Source organism: Notolabrus celidotus, chromosome 5 (assembly GCF_009762535.1).
Source record: "Notolabrus celidotus isolate fNotCel1 chromosome 5, fNotCel1.pri, whole genome shotgun sequence".
In the NCBI taxonomy this organism is placed as follows: domain Eukaryota; kingdom Metazoa; phylum Chordata; class Actinopteri; order Labriformes; family Labridae; genus Notolabrus; species Notolabrus celidotus.
Window position 1 is genome coordinate 30,047,048 of NC_048276.1, and position 23,955 is coordinate 30,071,002.

At 41.6% G+C, this 23,955-nt stretch overlaps 1 protein-coding gene across 2 annotated transcripts in view; it reads left to right on the forward strand.

Annotated features, from left to right (window-relative positions):
- The window catches only part of pof1b (POF1B actin binding protein), a 40,374-nt gene that overhangs the window by 6,892 nt on the left and 9,527 nt on the right, over window positions 1-23,955 (forward strand). For both annotated transcript variants that reach the window (XM_034683125.1, XM_034683126.1), the window contains exons 2-6: window positions 1,056-1,124; window positions 17,891-18,147; window positions 21,047-21,080; window positions 21,229-21,309; window positions 23,079-23,171. In XM_034683125.1, coding sequence (XP_034539016.1) covers window positions 1,056-1,124; window positions 17,891-18,147; window positions 21,047-21,080; window positions 21,229-21,309; window positions 23,079-23,171 — 534 coding nt within the window. The remainder of the gene's footprint in view (window positions 1-1,055; window positions 1,125-17,890; window positions 18,148-21,046; window positions 21,081-21,228; window positions 21,310-23,078; window positions 23,172-23,955) is intronic.

Sequence of the window (23,955 nt, forward strand, 5' to 3'; positions counted from 1 at the left end):
TATAATGATCAGAGGAGTGATAAAAGGGAAAGCAGTGCACAGAGGGCATGATTCACTGGAGGTTGTAGTGCTTTAGTTCGAGTTCAGACCAAAACACAAGTCACAAAGCATGTACAAAGGGTTAATGCTCCTCAAACTGCTACAGAATAACAGCTTCTCTGCACTCTGGTGCAGTTTCGACGTATTCAAATTAGCTATAATGCCCTCTCTATGGAAAAGTGCCTCATTGTGGCATTAGTGCCACAACATCTAATGCACAAACACCAGCGATAAAGTCCTGTGCATCTAGAGTTGGTGGTAATTTCATTGCATTATTTATATGAGATGTCACACTCAACAGTTCTTTCTCTTGATGACCTACAAACAATATGTCTGTATGTGAAATCTGTAAATCTTTCTTTGACGTAACTGTTATTATTACAATCAGGAGTTAAACCAGTCTGGGGATGTCAAAGGCTCAACCAACACTTTTACGTGTTTGTGGAGGAAGCCTTGAGCCGCGACAAACGAGCTGCTCTTGCTGGCTTTAACCGTTTAAATTTTTGGGTCACAATTGTCACAAATCAGCGTAACAATTAACTGATAAGAAGTGTCCGCTCTCCGTTGAGCTCATCGTACATGCAGACAGATCTGAGCCTCATCAGGAGGAGAGTGCAAAGCACAGCTTAGTGCAGCACAGAGAGGAGCTACTGAAGGTTCATCTCCTCAATTGGACACGAAACAAGAGCAAACTGCACTGAGTTGATGAACACTGGGCTTTTTGAGCTTGGACACTGAAAGAGGGCACATAGAGGGGACAAATGATGCACAATTCTTGGTGCTATCAGTGGATGAGCATCACAATGAATGTTAATCAAAAATCTTTTTTTCGATGTTGAAGACGAGACGAGACAAAAATACATCACAGATAATAAAAACTCTGATAAATGTATATTTAGTTTTTGTTAAACAGGATAATAAAACACCTTTTCCAAATGAAAGCATGAAAATGAAACAGTATGAGGTAGTTTTCGCAAAATCTGGTGGTCTTATCGTTTCCTCTCCATGTTTCTCAGAGCATCAGCGGGCAGTCTTCGGTGTTCAGCCAGTCGTCCAGTCCGATTAAGAGCCCTGAGCCCGAGGAGGTGAGGACACACACACACACACACACACACACACACACACACACACACACACACACACACACACACACACACACACACACACACACACTTTGTTCTTCATTTGAGTAAATTCAGAGCCTACAGTGTGGTTTGTGTCATCCCTGCAATGATTCGTGGAGAGGAGCTAGAGGAAGGAGTTTCACCTCCATGCTGCCGAAGAAACAAAAAGAAGGAAGAAGTGCTGAGGGGATATGAAGTCTGTTGGCTCTGAGCGGACACACCCATCAATATGAAGCCTCGACATGGGAACATGTTGGTGTGTGAAAGTACAGTAACACATCAGGTGTCGTCTTTAAAAACAGAACTTCCCAGTCCAGCCGGGGAGTTTTACTATACACGCTCTGTGTCTGTGCAGCTACGCCCTGCTGCCTCCACAGTCACACTGTTACAACAACACTCTGTTCATCATCACAGGACCTGCAACTGTCTCATCCCTGATGAACCATACAGGGTGGGTGTTAGATCGAGGTGTGTCTGGCCACCTTCCAGAGGCCTCTGCTGTGGGCGGGTGCATTCCTGTGAACTGAACGGGCAGCGTCATGTATATAGCACTGTTGTCAAAACAGGTCGGATCAATGATTGATCACAGCTCTGACGGCACTTTGATGTCATGCATCTTGGCATTACCTGAGAAGTTTATCTGTGCGTTTACATTTAATGATGGTAATTATTTCTCTTAATAATTTTGTGGAGTGACAAACTTATCTGCAGTCTGTCTTTGAAGCAGGTGGGAAAAAGCTGAGGTAGCATTACAAATTGGCAGCACAGGTGTCACCCCAGGGCTTCATCAGCATCTCATAATCATACTTATTATGGATTGAACAGTCTACAGCTTTTATTGCAGAACAATAAAAAGCCCCATATCTTTACGTTTGAGAGTAACGCAAACTACCAAAGCAGCAGAAAAAATTACAGACCTACTGTCATACTTTTGACTGAAGCTGTCACGAGTTTAAGGGAGAGAGCAGGGGTGGTCAAGCGAGAGAATGCACAATCTTGTTTTAATGCAGCTGCACTTCATTCTGTGCTGTCCCTCTGCCTCTATCACACCTGCTTGGATTGGATCGGAAAGTCTTTCTTGTCTCCAAAGCGTACTGTAGTTTGCTACAGAAGTCCACTTATGCATCATATTACAACAAAGGGAATGCACATAATAAGCAAACACAGTCATATTTATAATTTGAATACAAGCCTCCCATGGATGTCATCATGATATTTGTTCAGCGAGATATCAGGCACAAAGTCTAACAGCCCAGAGTATTTGTGCAATAGCAACAGAGCCTGCAGCTTGTTTAAGATATCTGTTTGATTTGAACCTCCTTCCTATTTGCTGAAGTCTAAACTCTGAAGACATAGAGCAGAGAAGATAGCCAGAGGTCGTCATTGCATTGTTGTGCTGTCTTTACGTCCGACCTGCAGGCTGCAGCTGCATACCTCTGCACGATGACTGTCACATATAAATATCCCAAACACAGCCACATGATGAGAGAATCATACATTCATCATGCCGACAGAGGACATACTGATTTCATGGTCTAAGCTGCCACTTATAGTCACCGTGTCACTACTTGAGGACTCCTCAATTTAAAGAGGGGGACATGAAGAAGAAGAAGAAGAAGAAGAAGAAGAAGTTAACAACAGGATCAGCCAATCAGATATTGTGATGTGTCGTCCTATGATTGTCTTTGTACAAAATTGTTCTGATATTATCATTATTATGAGTAAGGTATCTCGTAGGGATGGGTCATGATTTTCGAATTCTCTAATATTCATTCACTTATTAAAAATCGAAGAGTTCATGCGAATATTATCTCATTAAATGAACAGTTTTTCCTCGTTTTTACCATAGACATGGTTTTCACCATTTCCTTGTTGTAATACGGTGTTCCTGCCATATGGTGGCTATTAAGCGCCTTTAAGCTGTTTGCTAATTGCACTAAATAACAGAAGAAGAAGAATACTGACTGCATTAAACATCCAAAAAAAAAGAAAAGAAAAAAGAAAACGGTAGTGACAGTCTCTGGAAATACTTGTGTTGTGATCAAGTGGCAACCTTCCGCCGAGAGAATTGAAGCCAATGTGGAAGTGTTAAAAACTGCAGTTCATCGAGTGTCCACTTGAGGCTGGCTCCAGAAGCACCGGAAACCACATACACACCCATTCAAAAAAGACGATCTTTACAGCAATAATAAACATGTTTACAGCCTGGTACAAAAAACGTGTGTAGTCTGGATAGCTCATTTCTCGATCAGCACACACTGTACAGGTTATTTTTTTTCATAACGCGGTAATTTCAAAGAGATTAAGATTACGAGTTTTCCATTAAAAGCGGCATAGCTGACTTTATTGACAGGCGGGAACACTGTAGCTGTTAGCGAGGAGGCTCAAAGCCGCCTCTTTACCTCACACTAGCTCAACATCAGTTAGGTTGAATTCAGCATATCCAATATGGCTCCCGCCGACGATTTGCTTCAAAACCGCTCTTCAGAAATAGATGGGTGACGTCACGGATACTACGTACATTATTTATACAGTCTATGGTAATAGTGTGAGATTCAGAAACGGGAAAAAAATGCAGAGACCGAGCATGGCTGTAAAATGTAAACATATATGCTGCTGCATCACAGAAACATCGGCATAAAGGTCAAGAGTGATGCTGCCAGTGCCCGCTACTCAGGGACTTGATTACAGAAAACTGCCAAATAGATGCCAGTGACTATTGAATAGTGTTTTGGCTTCAAATGCCTATATCTTGTATGGCACAGCACTCAATCCCCCCCACCCTCAACTATTTTTGGAAATTAGGACTAGAAATGACTGAACTTTAAGTGCTCTGAAGTTAATTTTTGTCGCTCTGGACTGGTATCAAAGCAGGTACAGGTGGACTGCATACATTTGATCAGTGTTACACGCTCTGGAAACAAATCCCCTGTTTTGACAGTTTAACCTCTGCCTGGCTTTGTGCATACGACTTGACCAAAATTGAACCAATTTGTACTTCATTTTTTTGAAGTTATGTCAGAAAAGTTATCAAAAATCTTTAAAATAAGTTATGGTCAGGATCTGCTTAGAATAACTTTGTGAAGAAGAAGAAATCAAGCTTTAATGTAATTGTTAATGAGTCTCTTCTTCATCCCATCCTCTTTGAAAAGCAGCTGTTACGCTCTTTGTCTTCCTCTTGTCCTCAGACATGGAAAAGAGCAGTGTTGTAATTACGCTCAGTTTATAATCCTACCTCTGACATCATCTGTGCGTGCTGGAGCGTCTGCTGCCTCTAATCTGTGTTTGCTCAAACATGCCTCCTCATGTCATCTTCTTCTTTGGAAAACAATCAGGTCAGTCAGGCTTCCACGAACAGTCGTCTGGTCGTGGTTGTCAAAATCCAAAGGGCTTTCTTTGGATAAGAGGAAAAGTTGGACGAAACTTCACCACACACTTCAATGTTTTCCTATAGGAGTGGAGTTTCTCAGTATGGCTGTAATTTGATGTCTTTCATTTTCATTTCCATGTTTTCGCCATTTCTTGTTGGACGTTAGGGTCAGTGATCTCTTCTTGGAAACTTTCCTGCCTTTGTGGTAAAAACAGACGCACTGAGGAAGCCAGCACGGGGTTAATTGTGTGTGCAGAGAAGGCTGAAGTGTTGTCTGTTGTCTGGGAGGCTGCTGTCTGATTAACGACAGACCCCCACCCTCCTGATTGTTGGTCTGTAAAGTGAGGACTCACACAGTCTTTTAGAGGACACTGACTTACACTCATTCCCTGAAACGCTGTTCTCCCCTGTATAGGCCTTTGGGTTGAGCGTTAACATTCATTTAGAAATTTCGATCAAGTATTTTTTTGTCGCAGCATGATTTGAGAATCTACTCCAGTTGTGGAATCACAGCAATGTGACAACATTGCCAAGTTGTATGACACGAATGAGGGATAGATATGTTGTCATATGTTGCCAAAACCAACAGGACTCATTAACGGTTGACGAGGAGGGAGGCGTGACAACCATACAAAACCAAAAACTGGTTTTGATGAATTGATTCTCCTGAAGCCTAACCTCAAGAGTGTTTTTGTAGTTTTGAATCAGTCAACCAGTCAAAGCTAAAAAAAAGAAACAGACAATGGATTTAACTTCTGTTTCAGTGTTTCCCTTCCTGGAAACACAAATCTGTGACATGTAGGGATGAAAAGCTGTGTTGGTCTCGGTACTAGTGACAGCCAAATTCCACCGGATTCATTTCCGGTCCGTCTCTGATCCATGACAGCACTGGATCTGATAGGTTTATATTCTAGTCAATGTGTTAACTTCCACTGGATCCACTCTGTTGCATTCAAGCTGCGTCTCTGATCCAGCAGGTCGGAGCCCTCCAGATCAGATACACAAGATTTCTATTTTTTCCGGATGCCGAAGCACGACGCATCAATCTAAACAGATTTAGATCGAGCGGGACAGGAAGTCAGGCACCAAAACAAAATGAAAACAACCAGTTAATTTTCAAAATAAAGCTCTGTGTTATCGTAGGCTCGTATTTCACATTACTACAACAACAAACCATAATGATGAGCGAAGCCAGCCCTGGAGTCAATAGGTCAGAGGTTTTCAGCGGCTGATAAAGACAACATGGACGAGGAGAGGGGTTGGATAATCATTAATGCAGTAATTACCGTGGGAAAACCTCGGTCACATGACTCCAGCAGTCCGACGGTCCTGCTCCGTGCTGCATTCTGAAAACGCATCAGAGAAGGACCGGACACGGATCTGGTGGAAGTCCCGGGTGAAGTGTATTGAGCTAACCTACCAGTTACCCTGTGTTAAATGAAGATTCATAACACTGAAGCTGGACGCCAAACGGCTGTACCAAGCTCTCCAATTAACAGAGTTTAACTAACCGATCCGTGACACGCCATCAGAGCTCGTCATTCAGAGTCTAATTGGTCTACACATTCCTCATGGTTCAACCTGCAGCTCTGAGCTGAAGGTCTACATGTCTGTGCAGGCCGGAGACTCCACTTCAAATGTTAGATATGAATGGTGTGATTATCTGAAGCAGTGAAGGACAGATTTCACACGCTTAAATGATCATGATCTGCAAGAGGACAAGCTCTGGAGTTTAAAGGAGAAAGGAAACGTGATGTCACTCAAGAGTGATTTGGGATGTCTGCAGTTTTGTTTAGTGAGGAACATATTGACTGAAGAGCTGCATGCCTAAAGAAGCTGTCAGTCTGTTGCTTCGTCATGATTTATTCTTTTAAAGCAACAGGAGCAGGAACAATCTCTGGATCTTTGGCGTTGTGTAAAGAGTTAGTTTGGAGGAGGTCAGAGGTTGAATGTTGATGGTTCTCTGAATGGTGTGTCGTTTTCTTAAGAAGGCTGAGGTTCAAGTGTTTCACAGAGAGGTTGCTGACGGACATGTTTGGGATCTGTCACCGTTCAGCTGTGAGACTTTCCCTCTGTCAGCTTTTCAAACATTGCTTCGTTTGAGCCCACATGAGGCAGATTTTAAGGACAGCACTGCTCCCTTTTAACACAGTTCTCAGTCCCTGCTCAGCAGCTCCTGAAGAGGCCTTTCTCAGCTCTGTGGGGTATGTGAAGTATTCACACTTAATTACAGGTCGGTGAGGGAGGGTGACACAGCGTGGGGAGGCAGGAATGCTGAACAGAACGTCGTATTTTAAATGTTTACTGTGAGGAAGTCTCGCTGTCAAGATGTGATGGTGTGGCTTTAATTAGAAATGCATGAGCAGAAGAATATTTCTAAGTATTGCACAGATTGTACGGATCAGGTGAGAGGGCTGCACTAAAGTTCATGTTTATAGAACTACATCTATAAAGTATAACGTGTAAAACTTTGTACAATAACGATGATCTAGTTGTCTATCACAGCAGAAAGAAACAGCAGCTTGTCAGTCTGCAGGTTTTGTCTGCAAACAAAGCACATGCCACCTCTCACTGCCCTGTATCTGAGCTGCTGGTTAATCAGTGTTAAAAGAATCCCTAATGTAAACAAACCAAGCAATTGATAGTGGCAGCTTAGCCCCTCTCTACTTTTTCTATATGTGTGAAAAGCATTGTAACATCACTAAACATCAGATATAAACCACATCATTACTATTATTTTTTTCCACTTTTAAATATGACGAAGGATGTTCCAGAGTGACTTCTTTCCTCACCGATTTAGTTTGAATTAAGATTAACCGACTAGTCTAAAGGTAAGACACTCACATTGGTTTGCAGAGTGTGACTAACCCTAGCAGAGCTAGCATCACCAGCCTTCAGTCCTCCTTGCAGGTTAACGTCCTCATGCCTGTGCTGGTTCCTCTCTGGTGGAGTGATTATATGTCAGTTTAACCAGACACAGCCTACATACAACTTTATCTCCATTTACTAGATCAACATACTGACAAACCATGCCGTGCTACCAGATGACATCTGTTCCCTGTGCTTGTTTACATCAAGGTAGTAGAGCTTTAGAGCATTATGGCAGCAGGCATTAACTCGAGCTACAGCTTAGACACAACATGTAACCAACATATCAGGTCTACAACAACCAAAATATTAACAACTTTTGGCTGTATGGAGGTGTAGTGATTCGTGCTATTGCTTCATAGCAAGTAGGTTCCTGGTTCAAATCCTGGCTTCATGTTCTGTGCATACATGGGTTCCCTCCCACAGTCCAAAGACATGCTTGTTAGGATACTTGGTCACTCTCTTTTTTTCTGTTGGCTCTGTGATAGTCGGACCACCTGTCCAGGTTGTACCCTGCTTGTTAATGACAGCTGGATGGAACAAATTGATGGATGTAGTTTAGTTTAGTTTAGTTTAGAACATTGTTAATGTCCTCAACAAGGCAACTTGTGGTACAGCAGAGCTTAAAAACACAAGTACATCACACACAACAAAAAGTTATCCAAACAACACGTAGTTGCTGGTCCTCATTAGTGCAATAAAACCACTTCCACAGACATGACATAATATTCACAGCAGTAGTCATTGCTCTCTCAGCCCAATGTGATCAACAATCATATAGTAACAACCATAATTGAATACAGATAAATAAAATAACACTGTGTGTACTTATAGACAACCTTAGTTTAATCACTGGTGCATATTATTTAATTGAGTTATTGCCATGGGGATGAATTACTTTTTAGCATGATTTGTTCTTATCTTTGGGTATCTATACCTTCGACCAGAAGGGAGTAATTGAAACTCCACTGAGAGTGGGTGTGATGAGTCCTTGTAGTATCGATAGTTGGTCCAATTGAGGAATCAGGTGCCGACTAGAGAGGACAACAATGTTCAGTCAGGTAGTCGCTGAATGCACTCATTTTTGGCTGTAAAATCAAGGTCTTGGAAATCCTGAGTATTTTTTATCAATTTTTCATTTCCTTTCTTTTTTATTTATTTGTGCTTTTTTAAAATTATCATTATTTTGTTGCAATGATATTGATAAATGAGTTTCCATTTATTTATTTATTAATTCATTCATTCATATATTCATTTCTATCTTTTGTTTATTGAAGCAGATACACTATTTTTTAATGATTTATGTTTATAGAAAATTTAGCAAATGTCTGAAAGTTCCAAAAATATATATACATTTTTATGTAATACAATTGTAAATCATAAAAAAGACCACTTTTGTAAAATGCCACAAATTTATTCGCGTTCTCATCACACTGGCTCACAAGGTGAAAAATCCTGAATTTTTAACAGTATAGAAAATAAAGCATTATTATATGTGTTTTCAATTTCACCCTGCCCATTATGTTTGTAATTCAAAACTCCACAACAGTCGACCTTTTTGCAGTGTCGACAAAATTCATGGTTCTGCAGCTGTAAACATGTTGGCCAACATGTTTTTCACTCTGTCAGCTATAACATCTTGTCAGTGCTTGTTTTTCTGTGCTCTCTTGTTACTGTAGTATATGATGAGGCAGACAGGTCATGGTGTAGAGACAGAACTTGGAGCTTGCTCAGGAAGGACTCAGCCTGTTATTAGTTTCTTGTTAAATCCATGCGCCTCAAAGTCATGTGTAGATCTTTATGTTATCGCATGTGTGCAGCAGCTGCTTCACCGTCTGCTGCAGATTCACATATTTGCATACGTCAGACTGAACTGAGCTATGATTGGTAGTTTCTTTCTGCACATCATGACTGGAGGGAGATAAGAATATGCTCTAACCAACCTGCAGCCAGTCACTCCTCTGACTTGTCATCAGGTTTATGAGTTGACTTAGATTAAAGCTTCACCAGGAGTAATTATCATTCAAACAAATCAGCGTATTTACAACAGGTTGAGTAACTGTATGCTTTTATTACACATGCAATAAGCGTTATTATATAATGAAGAAGACAAAGTTATGTAATCAAACCCTCACTCGCCACCAGGAGAGAAAAGCTAAAGGAAACCCTGCAATTGTTGGAAATTAGAGGGAAACATGAATGGAATTTCAATCTGATGTTAATCAAAAAAACTTCTGGTAACGTTTAGCTAGTAAGGTTAGCTTAGCATAAAAATGACCATGTACAAAGGTATGATAACTGCTCTCCACCAACTCTGAGGCTCATCATATCTCACTTATGTAAGTGTGTTAGTGGCTGTGCAGTTGTATTGTTGTTGTTATGTCGTTGTTATGAAGAGGTCTGAAGTTTGGCTGCATTTTTACCAACGCAATAGATGAGTGGGAAGAGAAATGCAAATTCTGTGGCCATATAATTTCCATTGAGAGGGAAGGCAACCTCCATGGCCAAGCGCATCAGTGTCGTGCATCAAATTAAACCAAAGAGCAGCTCCTTTAACTCTTTGCTTAGAGAGACTCAGTCATCTCTGATTGTGGAATTGATAAAGACTCAGATCCTTATGGAGGCTTATTCTTGTAGTTGCATATTTCAGCCTTTTGTGTCTTATTGGGAGAGCATAAGTCAGATATAGGAGGATACCTGGAGAGAGAGCGGAGAAGAACATGCGGAAAAGGGGGGGCAGGTTGGATTGAACCCAGGCCACTCGCTTGAGGACCACAGCCACACGGGTGTGTGACTTAACCACAAGGCTAAACCAGGATCCCAATATTTAGGAAATTAAACCCAGTAATCAGAGGAACACATCGGACTAGTGTAGGTAGCTGTTCAGTTTGCAGCCTCTCCTCACATCTTCCACAGAGGAGTGTTGACTTTCTCTACAGGTTATTTTCTTTCAGAGGAATCATTTGACTCCCAGCAGAAAATTGTAAGTAATTAGAAACATAACCTAAAAGCTAAGCTAGTGCTGTTAGCAACAGCTCAGTTTGAAGCCTGTCCTTACAAGAGTTTTTAGATTAATATGAATTTAAAATGATGACTCTTTTCCTTTCTATCTGTTTTATTTATTTTTTAACCTTAGTTTGTTTTAAAAGCGACATATGCAGCCTTAAATATTTGGAAAAATCTTTGAGAACAGGTCTCGATAATCTGGACTGCATTTAGGACTGAATGAAACCATGTAGGACTTGTCAGGTCAGGGATGTTTTGCAGTGAGCGCACACAAAGAACCTGTGTGGTAAAGTGACTCCTCTCTCCAATAACAACCTCTAGTGTTACTCGTCCACAAAGAGTCCTGAGATCCTGGCTCACACACTGACCTACATCCAACACACACACACACGCACGCACGCACGCACGCACACGCACACGCACACGCACACGCACACACACACACACACAAACACACGCACACACACACACACAGGGTGAAGTGGTGAAGAGGAGAGGTGATGATGTATTCAGGGTGAATATTGGGTTTCTTCTCTTCTGGGACGCTCTTTTCACAGCCCGTACACGTGAAACAAGATCAGCTGGTTTCTGATCCAGAACGCTGGTTTCAGTTTGAATCTATAACAGGAAGTTGTGACCATTTGACCTGATTTGACAAGATCAGAAGCACTTGAAACAGGACATCACATTTGTAGGAGGGGTGACCTCCAGGCATCTTTATTTCACACATTTTTGGAAGTCAGGTGGTAGAAACTTTGGCTCAAACCAAAGGCTTCTCGCCTTCTCGGCTTTGCCTTTTTTTTTCTATTTCTAACATTTCTTTAAAGGCCCTCCTGTCTTTTTCCTCTCCTTTCTCTCCTCTTTTCCCTCATGGAAATGGAGGAGTAGGGGGAGGTAGAGCGTACAGCCAAACCCCGCCCAAACAGGCTCTTGTCCTCGTTCTGCCTTTTCCTCATTCATTGGCCTACCTTTTAAAATGGAAATGTTTTGACATCTCTTTTGACCCACAGATGCTCTTTTGTCTGTTTAACACACATATACACACCCCATTAGGCCTGCCTGCTCATCATCATGAGGTTGTTGTCCCCCCCTCACACTCTGCACAGCTCAGGTCAGCAGAGGGTCTCTGGAATTTAACATCTTCACGTTAGCTGCATGTTGAACTGTGTCAGAGCTGACCTGGTGCATTCTAGTGATCCTGATAATGAACAACACCTCCACCATAGACAGCAACTTGGGAGAAAAAAACCCAGACATGTAGTTGTACAGGTATGAAGCTTCTCTGTACCTGAAGTCCGGGATTATCAAATCTGAGACATTGATAAAAACATTGAGATGGCTTCTTTTCCAAATGTTCCATGAAAACAGCTTAAAGCTCTTAGTTTTGGTCATTTTGCTCAGGTTCTCCAGCCTAATACTGTTAATAACTAATATTTGAGTCCAAAACATGTTTTCCATTCAAAGTAAAGTTTATGGATGTCAAAGAGAAAGTTGCTTGTTACTTGACTCAGACTGAGTCCCATCTTACAGACAGGACTCAGTCTGATCTCATCTTAATCCACCATGAGCAGAACACTTTGCAGCATTTAGAAAGTTACAGTGGCAAGGACAAACTTCCTTTAACAGGCAGACACCTCCAGCAGGACCACACTCATGTTAGACACACATCTGCTGAGACCGAGTTGGAGCAAGGGATAGAGGGAGATGAAGAGAGAGAGAGATGATAGTGGTGAGACTGATGGTAGTAGTTGTAGCAGCTGGAGTCTGGCACGTCCACAGCAGCAGAGATCCAGAGGAACCTATGAGACAAGGGAGCTCAGGGACTCCAGAAAGGTTTATGGTTAGTAACTTTGATGGGACGGGAAGAGTTAAAGTAAGTGACAGGCAGACAGAGGAGAGAGAGAGGGAGAGATAGGATCCAAGTGTGTCAGTTTCCCCGACAGTCTAAGCCCATACCAGTCTAAGCCTATAGCAGCATAACTAAGGGCTAAGCTGGTCCAAGCCTGAGCCAGCTCTAACTATAAAATGTATCAAAAAGGAAAGTTTGAAGCCTACTCTTAAAAGTAGAGAGGGTGTCTGCCTCCCGGACCCTGACTGGTAGATTATTAAGAATATTTTTGAAAAAGCTTTGTGACATAAAACTTGAGCCCTAACATTTGAGACACTTGGAGTCTGGATGAATGTCACAGGTGTTAGCATCACAACACATACTGAATTTCCCCCTGGGGATCAATAGAGTATTATCTTATCTTATCTCATCATCAGGACTGAGAAAGGTCCTGTCTTTCTGCTGAGAACAACAGGATTATCTGTAACCAGTTTTGTCTCCAGACTGGTTCAAGTCTGTCGTCTCTGCTCTCCCTCTCTTTGCAGGAATGACCGGCATGTATACGTAAACAGCCACACCCCTGCAACGCTGAGGCACAACCACCTCCTTATAATTACATATGTGCACTTTTTATTCTCCGTCCTGCTCTCCTCATTCGTCCCTCACGTTAAGTTATGATCTATGACCAGACATAAACGCCCTGAAAGGACTAACCTTTGCTTCAGCTTTGAACTTTGAGCTCTACGGGCTCGTAAACCCACCTCCTTCTTTAGGTTTGTCTTCAAAGCCGCTAGACGGGGTTTGACTTCAGTTTACAACCCTGCACCATGAGACACCAAAGTTATGTGTCATTTTAGATACTTTGTGAGTGCCAAGCCCTAATCAGACACTGAGATGTGTTTTGATAACTCTGCAGGTGTGCGTTTTATAGTCCTGACAGGCATGGTGTTTTCACACTTCAGAGATTTGGCGGCCTGTACAGCAAATATTTCAATGTGAGTGTGGACAACCATCCGCTCAGCTGTGATGTTGTGCTTCATGAGCTGCAGACAGTGCTGAAGGGATTCTGGATTCTGAGCACCTTCTTCTGGACAAACTATACAATAACACACTGAAGCATTGTTTTCTGCATATTATGATCTGTTGCATTGTTGATTAGATTTTTTTGGCCTGTATTGGTCAACATACATACTAGGGCTGTAAAGATGTCATCTCCTCAAACATGATTTGTGCCACAGTAGAAGCCACACACTGCAGTAAATGCTAGCTAGCTAGCTGGTTACTGAGTCTTCTTCTGCTGCATCTTCTTCGTCTTCCGTCCATGCATGAAGACACTCATAGCAGCCACCCATAAACCACTGAGCACAAGAACAAAGGGAGACTTTATTGGAGGTGAAGACAAGAAAGAGATCCCTCTAGCTCTGATGAAACATAATGAGTGCCTCAATTTCAAAGCTAACAGCAGAAAAATGAAACCTAGAGGACCATAACAATGGCGGGTGGCAGCCAGTGTAAAGAACCGCTTCAGCCTCCTACGAGGAACCAATCCCTTATACTGTTATACTAGGGGTGTGCCAAAATATCGATACTACGATATATCCAGAGATTTCGTCTTGCCATACGTTATCGATACACTGGCACCAAATATCGATATTTAAACAATAAACATACAGCCGTTCTAAACAGATTCTCTCACAAAAGCTACAATTTTAATTTACAGAGTCACCACTGCAAGCCTCCACATGATGGCGCTTAACATGAATAAGAGTGGGTGCTGCGGTAGAGTACTCTTTGAAAGGAAATAAAAAGAAGAAAAAGAAAATGGTGCAAGGCGGAGGATTAGCAAACAGCAGAGAAAAACATGTGAAAGATGCACCTTGGAATCCTTTCAGCAGCGAACTTAAAACACGCCATTTTCATGGATTCTAGGCTCCTACAGCTGGCAAAGTGCCAATTTGTGAACTGCTCCAAAAAAGTGAAAGTTAAAAATTGCACTAGCAGCAGTGAACTCTTAAGTGACGCAGTAGCATGCTGTTTGCGTATCGTTGGCATGGAGACAAGTCGCGGTATACACGTGCTGACCCGACCTAAACATATAGTGAAGGAATAACAGTTTGAGGGCCACACATAGGCGGCAGCCTTAAAGTATCTACTGCACAGAGGCCCTCAATAGGCACCCCCGGCAGGCCCTGGGGTGCCTATTGAGGGCCTCTGTCTTAGACCATATGTGCAGTAGATACTTTAAGGCTGTCGTTCATGTGAAATTGATTGACAATGTTTTGTAATTCCTGTGAAATGGATTCAGTGCAGTCAATAAATTCTGAATTTCTTCAGTGACACAGATACCGTGATGTATCGTGGATGATATTTCTTGCAATATATTGATTATCGCAGAATCGCTGTATCGTGATAGTATCATTATGGTGGGCAAAATAATGTGATAGTATCGTATCACGATGGACCTGGTGATACCAAGCCCTATGTTATACCATAAACTTATTCTTAGCACAGTTTCAATAGTTAATGTGTTTAACAGACAGTTATTGTCAGTATCAGTATATCTTGACAACCCTGGTACCTACCAAGACTGGTTTATCTTCAATAGGTCAATGACAGTGATCTGTCAGCTGGCTGCTCACATAGCCTGTAAAAGACGTACTTTAACATACTGTCATACATCGTTGCTGATGTGGCTCATACTCAGCCACATGACTAAGTTATTTTAACTGATGGACTGATGATAAATTTGCATTATTGGGCTGTTTAGACAACATTATAGGATTCTTTTTAAAGCATGCACTTTGTGAAAACAAAACAAAGCATCACTAAAAACTGAATGTTGAGGAATTAAGACGTGGCCTGCTGTTTCAAAGAATTTGGGTTCCTGCGTGACTGTATTGAGATTTGTTGGGCCAACTTGTTTGAGATTATTTTTAGAGTGTGTACTGGATTTAAAATATTGAGTGATCAGTTTATCCTCCAGGACACAGTCCCAAACAATACACATTTAACAGATCTATCCTAGGGTTTATTCTTTGCGATATACTACGCTCTCTGCATAAATATCACTTCTGTGTGCAGTTTTTCAGTCCTTTCAGCCACCCTACTCCCTTTGTCTATCTTCCTGTCTGTGGAATTTCCTTCATTTATTTATTTTGTGATAACAATACAGGAACTGCTCATAAGTCTGGCTCTTGATTAACGACACTCCCCAAATGAAATCATTGTTTTGCTTTTCTCCTTTTAGTTTGTCTGTACTGATTGTGGTTACAGGAATTTTAGAGAGCCATGACATTCAGCAAGATTTGATCAAGAAAATCTGTGCATCTTTAATGCAATGTTCATTTTGGTGTTGACATAACTATTGGATAAGCAAAAATTAATACAACTCTGTTCATGTGACTGTAACGTAAATGTTACATGCTCTGAATTCAACCTCTTATGTGACCAAATGGGGACCACAGTGCCAACAGAAACTGAACTTGATATCAAAGTGCTGCAGGGCTCCATGTTGGTCTTGGTGGCTCTCCAATGGCACAATAGTGTTAACTTAACCTTCTGGGAAATTTGGGCTCCTGGTGGTCCCTCAGGCTCATGAGGAATCTGGCTGGACCGCTGTGTACAAGCAGGGTTTGGAAATTCAAAGTGGCATTACTTCAGAAAAAAAAATCTACTTATATCAGGAGAAAAATTAACCCTGAAACATCTCATGGATGACTTGTTTCATTAAGAAAGATATGACTCTTGCAAGATCTTCCCTCTCAGACACAAAAAAGTGTAAAAATGCCTTTTCAACACAAAGAAAAAGTCTCCAGATAATTCTGAAAATCCTAAAAAATGCCATAACTTGTATTAGTGGGAACGTAATCAACAGAAATTAGGTTACTTCTTTGTTCAAATGGAAAATAATGCAATTTTTTGTCACAATTTACTTGCAAAATAATGACTTTGTTGGTTCCAAAGAGGCTGATTCAGTAACAATGGACACTGTCCTCCGCTCTAAAGAGGAGAGGAACCACCCGGCTTGTTATCAGCTCATAGTTCAAAGCCAGCGTCCCTTATGGTATGGGGATCATAAGAGTCCATGGCATGGGTGGCTTGCACATCTGTGAAGTCTCCATTAAAGCTAAACAATATATACAGGTTTAGGAGCAACATATGCTGCCATCCAGACAATGACTTTTTCAGGAAAACCTAGCAAGACAATGTCAAACCCCATTCAGCAGGTATTACAACAGCATGGCTCTGTAGTAGAAGAGTCCAGGTGCTAAACGAACAAAGGAGACCCTGAACTGATGAGCAGCTGAAATCTTTTATCCGGCAAGACTGGGACAACATTTCACTTTAAACTCCAGAAACTGGTCCCCTGGGTTCACAAACTTCTTCTTCTTTTGTCCATTTCTCTCATTACATCATGCTGGGACGTTGTGGCTTCAAAAAAGATGATGTTGTTGTATTTAGGACTTCTTGTGTTCGCTAAAATATGAGTATACGTTACTGTTCGAAATAACTAGTTTCAAATGTCACTTCTCCTCTATTCCTGTCTTTTCTTCATTTAAAGACTTAATAGAATTATGAATTTCTTTACTCATTGAATCAATACATCTCATTAGTAAGCCTTTATTACTCTTAAAACCTGTCCATCAACCCTGTTTATGTTGTATGGAATTTAGAGGTAAAGGTAGGCAGGTAGGGACGAGAACCCTGCAGAGGCCTGGAGCCTCGTTTCAGATGCACACCCTATAAGAATAACAGCTGCACCCTCAGGTAACTTCTATATCTCACAATGGGAGGGTTAAATCAGGCTGAACATCCAGATTATCAAACAGCCTGTCAGAAAAACAAACCGACCTGTCTTCACCCAGAAATCCCCCGCCACTTTTTGGTACCAGATTTAATCTCTCCACTTCTTCCTGCTGAAAGATGAGAAAATTAGCAGCTATGTTGCTACAGGATAGCTCTAATAGCCTGCTGGGTGTAGCTGAGAAATTATTTGAAATGTGCTCTTTAGCAACCGGTTCAGTCACCGCATGCCTCACGAGAGCTTGATGGAACAAGAGGAACATGATGGATAACGTTGAGGTAGACCACCCGTCTGTCATGTTTGTCTGGGGAAACGACCAGAGTGGCGGACAGGTGTTTGCACACAGTGAAAGTGCTCTCTGTGTGAAGAGTACACAGTGCAGGAAGCTCATCTCAGCTCAGCCAGATAACAGGTTACGCAACAAGTGTTTGACTTCACTCTGCTGCTACACGCAGATAAAAGGCAATGGGTGTGTCCGCTCACGTCATGTTTAGGTGCACATGGACTGTGCAGGGCTGCAGGGGGAGTTCCCTGGAAGTTAGGCTCTGTCACTTCACGTTACCGCCTTATTAACCTTTACAAACCTATGTGGGTAGTATGTCAAAATATGTATCTGTACTTTTGTGTCGCATTTTAAAGCACTTTTCTGACTTCATTAATGAAGTTAATAATAAAAAACTCTTGAACCCTTCTGTAATATTCTACCTGTTTTATTTATTGAATTTAAATAGTTCTTCAGATTTTGAGACACACATACACATCCTCTTATTGTCATCTCATCTTGCAAATCTTAATGTTATCTGCGTGAATGCACCCCTACAAATAAATCTCTCTCTGTTCTGTTTCTTCAGGAGTTAGAGGAGGAGGAAATAGAGGAGGAAGAAGAGGAAGTCGTAGAGGTGGAAGAGGTGGAGATTGTAAACGTGGTGCAGTCGAAGCCACCACCAGTGGTACATAAGATCTCCAGGACCGAGATCAGCAACGTGATGAGGGAGGAGCCGACCAAGATGGACACGCGATACTTCGGCGAGCTGCTGGCCGACGTCTACAGGAAGAACTGCGACATCCACTCCTGCATCTTTGACCATGTGTCCAAGATCAGAGGACAGTAAGTGAAGTTGCATTTTATACGTGTGTCTTTGTGTTCACAGCAGGGTAGACAAATTAATAAAGAGATGTAGCGATCTATCACTCTTTATTTATATAACACCAAATCACAACAAATGTTATCTGAAGACTATACAAAAGAGCAGGTCTAGACCGTTCTCTTTGTTATATTATTAACAAAGACACAACATCAAGACAGGATAAGATCCAGTCCCATCTTACAGAAAGGACTCAGTCTGATCTCATCTTAATCCACCATGAGCAGAGCACTTTGCAGCATTTAGAAAGTTACAGTGGCAAGGACAAACTTCCTTTAACAGGCAGAAACCTCCTGTAGGACCAGACTCATGTTAGACACACATCTGCTGAGACCGTGTTGGAGAGAGGGATAGAGGGAGATGAAGAGAGAGAGAGATGATAGTGGTGAGACGGATAGTAGTAGTTGTAGCAGCTGGAGTCTGGTACGTCCACAGCAGCAGAGATCCAGAGGAACCTACGAGACAAGGGAGCTCAGGGACTCCAGAAAGGTCTATGGTTAGTAACTTTTATGGGACAGGGAGGGTTAAAGTAACTGGCAGGCAGATAAAGGAGAGAGAGAAAGACAAGATCCCAGTGTTTCAGTGTGTCAGTTCCCACGGCAGTCTAAGCCTATAGCAGCATAACTAAGAGCTGGTCCAAGCCTGAGCCAGCTCTAACTATAAACTTTATCAAAAAGGAAAGTTTGAAGCCTACTCTTGAAAGAAGAGAGGGTGTCTGCCTCCTGGACCCTGACTGGTAGATGATTCCAAAGGAGAGGGGCCTGATAACGGAAGGCTCTACGTCCCATACTACTTTTAGAGACTTTAAGTATGATGAGCAGGCCTGCATGTTGGGAGCACAGTGTTCTCGAGGGGTAATAGGGCACTATGAGTTATTTAAGATATTAAAGTTTCTGACCATTAAGAGCTTTGTAGGTCAGAAGAAGATGTACACCCCTCCTTCGATCTGACTGGCCCAAAACCATAAAAGCATGATTGGCTATCTGGCCTTGTCAGAGGTGGGGCTTATGTTAAAATCAACTGTTTGGGATGCGTTGTTGTTACAGGCCTCTAGAAGTTTTCTTTGCATTTAATTTTAGCACCTTTTCTGTTTATTGATACTGTTTTGTTACTTTGGAAATCTGTCTTTTTAAGTCCTTCAAGACTTTAGCTCGGAAGGATTTTTATGTTTCAATACACAAGAATATAACACCTGTATGATGTAAGCACTTAAGGTGTGAATGATCAGTTAGAAAATGTAATTGATTTATATGCACACATCCTTCATGCCACCCCTAAAGCCAGATCCTTGCCACCCGAGTCTTCAACTCCTGGCTCCGCCCCTGTGAGTAGATGTCTAGAAAGCAGCCCGGGGATCATGTGGTAATGTCTAATACTGCAAGTTTGACAGCTCCGATAAGTATCCTGAATGGCATGCTCGGACAGGTAGAAGGAGAGTTTCAGTTGGTTTCCTTTCACCCTAATTTCTTTAATTTATGTGGTATTCTAAAAACATGACAGGTGCAGTAACTGGAGTCATAGTTTTACTACACCTTAAATCATCGGTAGCTGCTCCATAAGACGAATAGTTACAGGAAACATGGGTAGGGAAAAGGGAGGATGATGTGACTTGTACGTCAGGTGATTTCATGCAGCCAATGAGAGCTACTGTTTAGACCACTCCCCGTTGATTCATGAGGTGTCATTTTAACTTATGTCTGTGTGTCAGAGAGGGATTAAGCATGAAATCTTCAATCTTTCCTGAACTTTTCACCTCTTTGTGCGACACCTGTGACACACAAGGCTTCAAACCCCCACACACACACACAGGGTTCAACGACCTCTTCATTCTTACACTGTGAGTCATGATACATGTGTAGTGTGATTTTGTGCAGTGATGTGTTCCAGGTAAAGATCTTTCTCGTCCCTGCAGAGCCTGATATGTCGTCTGACGGCATTGATTTAGCCTGATGCTTCTGACACACTTCCATCTTACCCATATACTGCCTCATGTCATCTTGAGCCTGCCGTGGTCCTTTTTCTACTTTGTATGGTGTTGTCCCTCATCTTCATGATGTCTTTACCTTATAACATACAAAAGCTACTGCCATAATGCTCTAAAGCTCTACTACCTGGATGTAACAAGCACAGCTGACAGATGTCATCTCGTAGCGCGGTGTGGTTTGTCAGCATGTTGATCTAGTATATGGAGATAAAGTTGTATGTTGGCTGTGTCTGGTTAAGCTGACTTACTGCACCAGAGCAATGAGGAACCAGCACAGATTGTGCTCAGTCCTGACTGTTTTCTGAGTGTCTTTTACCTTTAGACAGGTTGGCTAGTCAGAATGGGAATGTCTATTGAACTGTGAAGAAAGAAGTTGCTACAAAACGTCTCTCAACTTCCATATCTTCAAGGCTCTATGAAGGTGCATGCATGTAGAAACTTAGCTTTTGACTAATATTGGCTGCAACAAGTCTCTTTTATCATTTAAGGAATTTCTTTTAGACTTTGAGGACTTGTTGAGTTTTCTCTGTGTGCAGGATGTGATGTTTACTCTTCATCTATCAATCAGACGTCCCGCGTTCTTATTTTAGTCCAAACAATGTGATGACAAACACAGAGTCTGACTCAATGTAAGACTCATGAGCTATTGTAAGAAACAGTCTAAGTCTTTTCTCTCTGCAAACACACACTTAACCACTTTATTTTCCTCTTCCTCTTTCTGACACACACACACACACACACACACACACACACACACACACACACACACACACACACACACACACACACACACACACACACACACACACACCTCGTGTTTCTTGAGTCACGCTGCCGTCTTCATTGTTGGTTTTCCTCTGTGTGTGTGTATCTTACAGGAAACACCAGCTGGATCCCAGCATTGACTACAAGGTGAGAAAAACCCTCCATTAAACACATCTTGTGATTACATCTGAACCAAGCTCAGACAATCTTTGCCTTCTACGAAATGAATAAATATAAAATCAGTTTCTCAATATCTATGTGTAGATGAGTGAGATGTGTCTGTTTGTGAGCTCAGGTGGAGAAGGAGGAGGTGGAGGCTCTGCTTCCAAAAGGAGCCACTGAACTGACCAAACAACAGATCCGCTACCTGCTGCAGGTGAGTGACCTCTGATCACAACAATAGTAAGGTATAATAAATTGCGTCTTATGGGTTACATCATAAAAATGTTATTTATTTATATTCAACCTGAAAAACACTTTAAAAGCAATGTGCTCTCACAGACGGTAGCTGGGTTTACATGACGACTCCTAATCAGATTAGAAATGAAAAAAGGCCCAATTGGATTAAAAATGACTGATAGAAACACCACACTCATTCAGATTGTATTCTGGTGGCAGGTGTTTTGCACATGCTCGTTTCTTGTCTTACTTGACTCGATATCGCACAAAAAAAAAACTCTGAAGCAACACGGTGGCATGAATCTTGCGGGGGAATAAAACATAGCTCCTTTTGGACATTTTAAAAGCCTTACACATTGTTAACTGGCAAACACAAAGAAACAATGATCTCTCCAACTCCCTGATTGTATTGTGCTGTTTTGCTGTCATGGTGGTGTGCTTCACCTATAGACTACATAAAAAATTGGATGTAGTATCCGTGACGTCAACCATCTGTTCCTGAAGCTCTGTTTTGAAACCAATTCCCAGCAGGTGCCATATTGGAAATGCTGAACATAACCAAACTTCGTCAAGCTAGTGTGAGGTAAAGAGGCGAGCCTTTAGTCTTTTTGCCCACAGCTGCAGGATGCACGCCTGTCAATCAAGTCAGCCATGTCCTTATTTAGGCAAAACTCGTAAGTTAACTCTCAATAATACAGAGTTATATATTAATTCACCCCCTGTACAGTGTGTGCCGACAGCGAAATGAGCTACTCAAACCTAAACCGTTTTTTGAACCAGGCTGTAAACATGTTTATCTCTGCTGCAAAGATCATCTCTTTTGAATTGGTGTGTATATGGTTTCTGGTGCTTCTGCAGCCAGCCTCAAGCGGACGCTCTATGAACTGCCGTTTTTAGTACTTCCGCATAGGCTTCATATTTTAAGACCAGAGGTTGCAGCCTGGCTACACCTTGAGTCAAGCTGCTACGATGTGGCGCTACTAATGATAGGTTCGGGGCCTTGAGCATGTAAACACCAGACGGGGATAGAGCATATCCCGTGTAAACAGATGACACTGGATTTTAAATCAGAAACATTTTAATGGGAATAGCAAAAAGTGGTCACATAAACCCTCCTACAGAAAACAGAGTATTTAGAAGATAATATTGATAAAGAAACCCAACAAAGCAAGACAACTCAAAGGTGGAGTAAAGATAAGATTTATGTAAAAAGAAGACAAGATTGAGATTAAAAGGATAGTTCCATTTTTAAGGGAAGTGAATATAAATGTTGTGGTCAGTGTTTCTTGAAAATAGCCACATTACATGGTAAAATTGGAAGCTGGTAGTCTTGCTTCTGTGCTGGGTGTCCGGTTGCTTTCTGAGCAAAGTGGCCGAGCTGACTGAGATCTCCTGAGAGTGATACGCTGACTGTTTACAAGAACCTCATGAAACCACACTGCAAAAAAGCTGAACTATCCCTTAAAGTCATGCATGCTAAACATTTGTATTTAGATCTAAATTTACTCTTTTAGTTTCAACATGTAATGTTCCTGAATGAGCTTCATCTACATTATAGTGTGTTATTAATCAATGGATTCTTTTGTGTACTGCCTTTAAATATATTTATTTGAGACTGTGAAGCCTTGATTTCACTTATATTACTATAACTCCTCAGTGAAGTTATATTTGGATCCAGTTCAGAGCACCAACAAGTCACCTCTGCGATGTTTTCTTTAAATCTCTTTGTGTTTGTGTCTCCTTAAGACCCGTCTGACTGCAGATAAGAGCATGCGTCTGCTGCTGTCCACCTTCAGCAGCCTGAGAGAGGAGCTGCTGCACATGGCTGAGGACCTGCGGGTAAGACAGAGAAGTTTCAGTCATTCATTTAGTACTTTAAATCTACTTTAAGTTTGTTTATTTTTTTATTGTATTTATTCAAGCGCCCCCCCCCCCCGAAAGTCTATTCCTGCAAAGAAAGGAAACATTACTTTATTGACTGCTATCTGCTGTAATGCATCTTTGCAAATACAACCACAAACATCTTGCCGTTTAATTAAATGCAGACAATCGCCTAAGCCTCGAAAATCATTGCAGCTTCTCTCTTTTTAAACATGCTGAGCTGCAGTAAAACATGCAATGAAAAAAAAGTGCAAACAATACACAAATTGCAATGTCCTCAAAAAACATCATCTTAAGTTTTCTTGAAGCAATGAAGGACACTAATGAGAGTATGCAGTAAATATTTCCTTCAGTGTGTGCACAGAAACATGAATGCTGCTGGGTGGTTACATATGTAATGAGCACATACAGATCCAGGTCGTAGCAGCAGTTTATGTCGGGTAAGAACAGTGTGTGCCCACAACTTGAACAACAACTCACAGCAGCTTCTCACAGCTGTGTGAGCTTTAAATTACTCCAGACATTTACAGTCTCATGGGAGACAATAACAACTTATTATTGCAAGTGTTACTGTGGTTTGGTGGAGTCACTTTTAATTGTTTGCTTGCATTCCTGGGCAGAAATCCCTCGGGGCTCGACAGACCAAATTAAACATGTCGTTTAAGCATTTCAGAAATAATCAAATACAAATAAAGTAAAGAAAACACACAAATATGACTCTCACATGATTACTTACTATTTT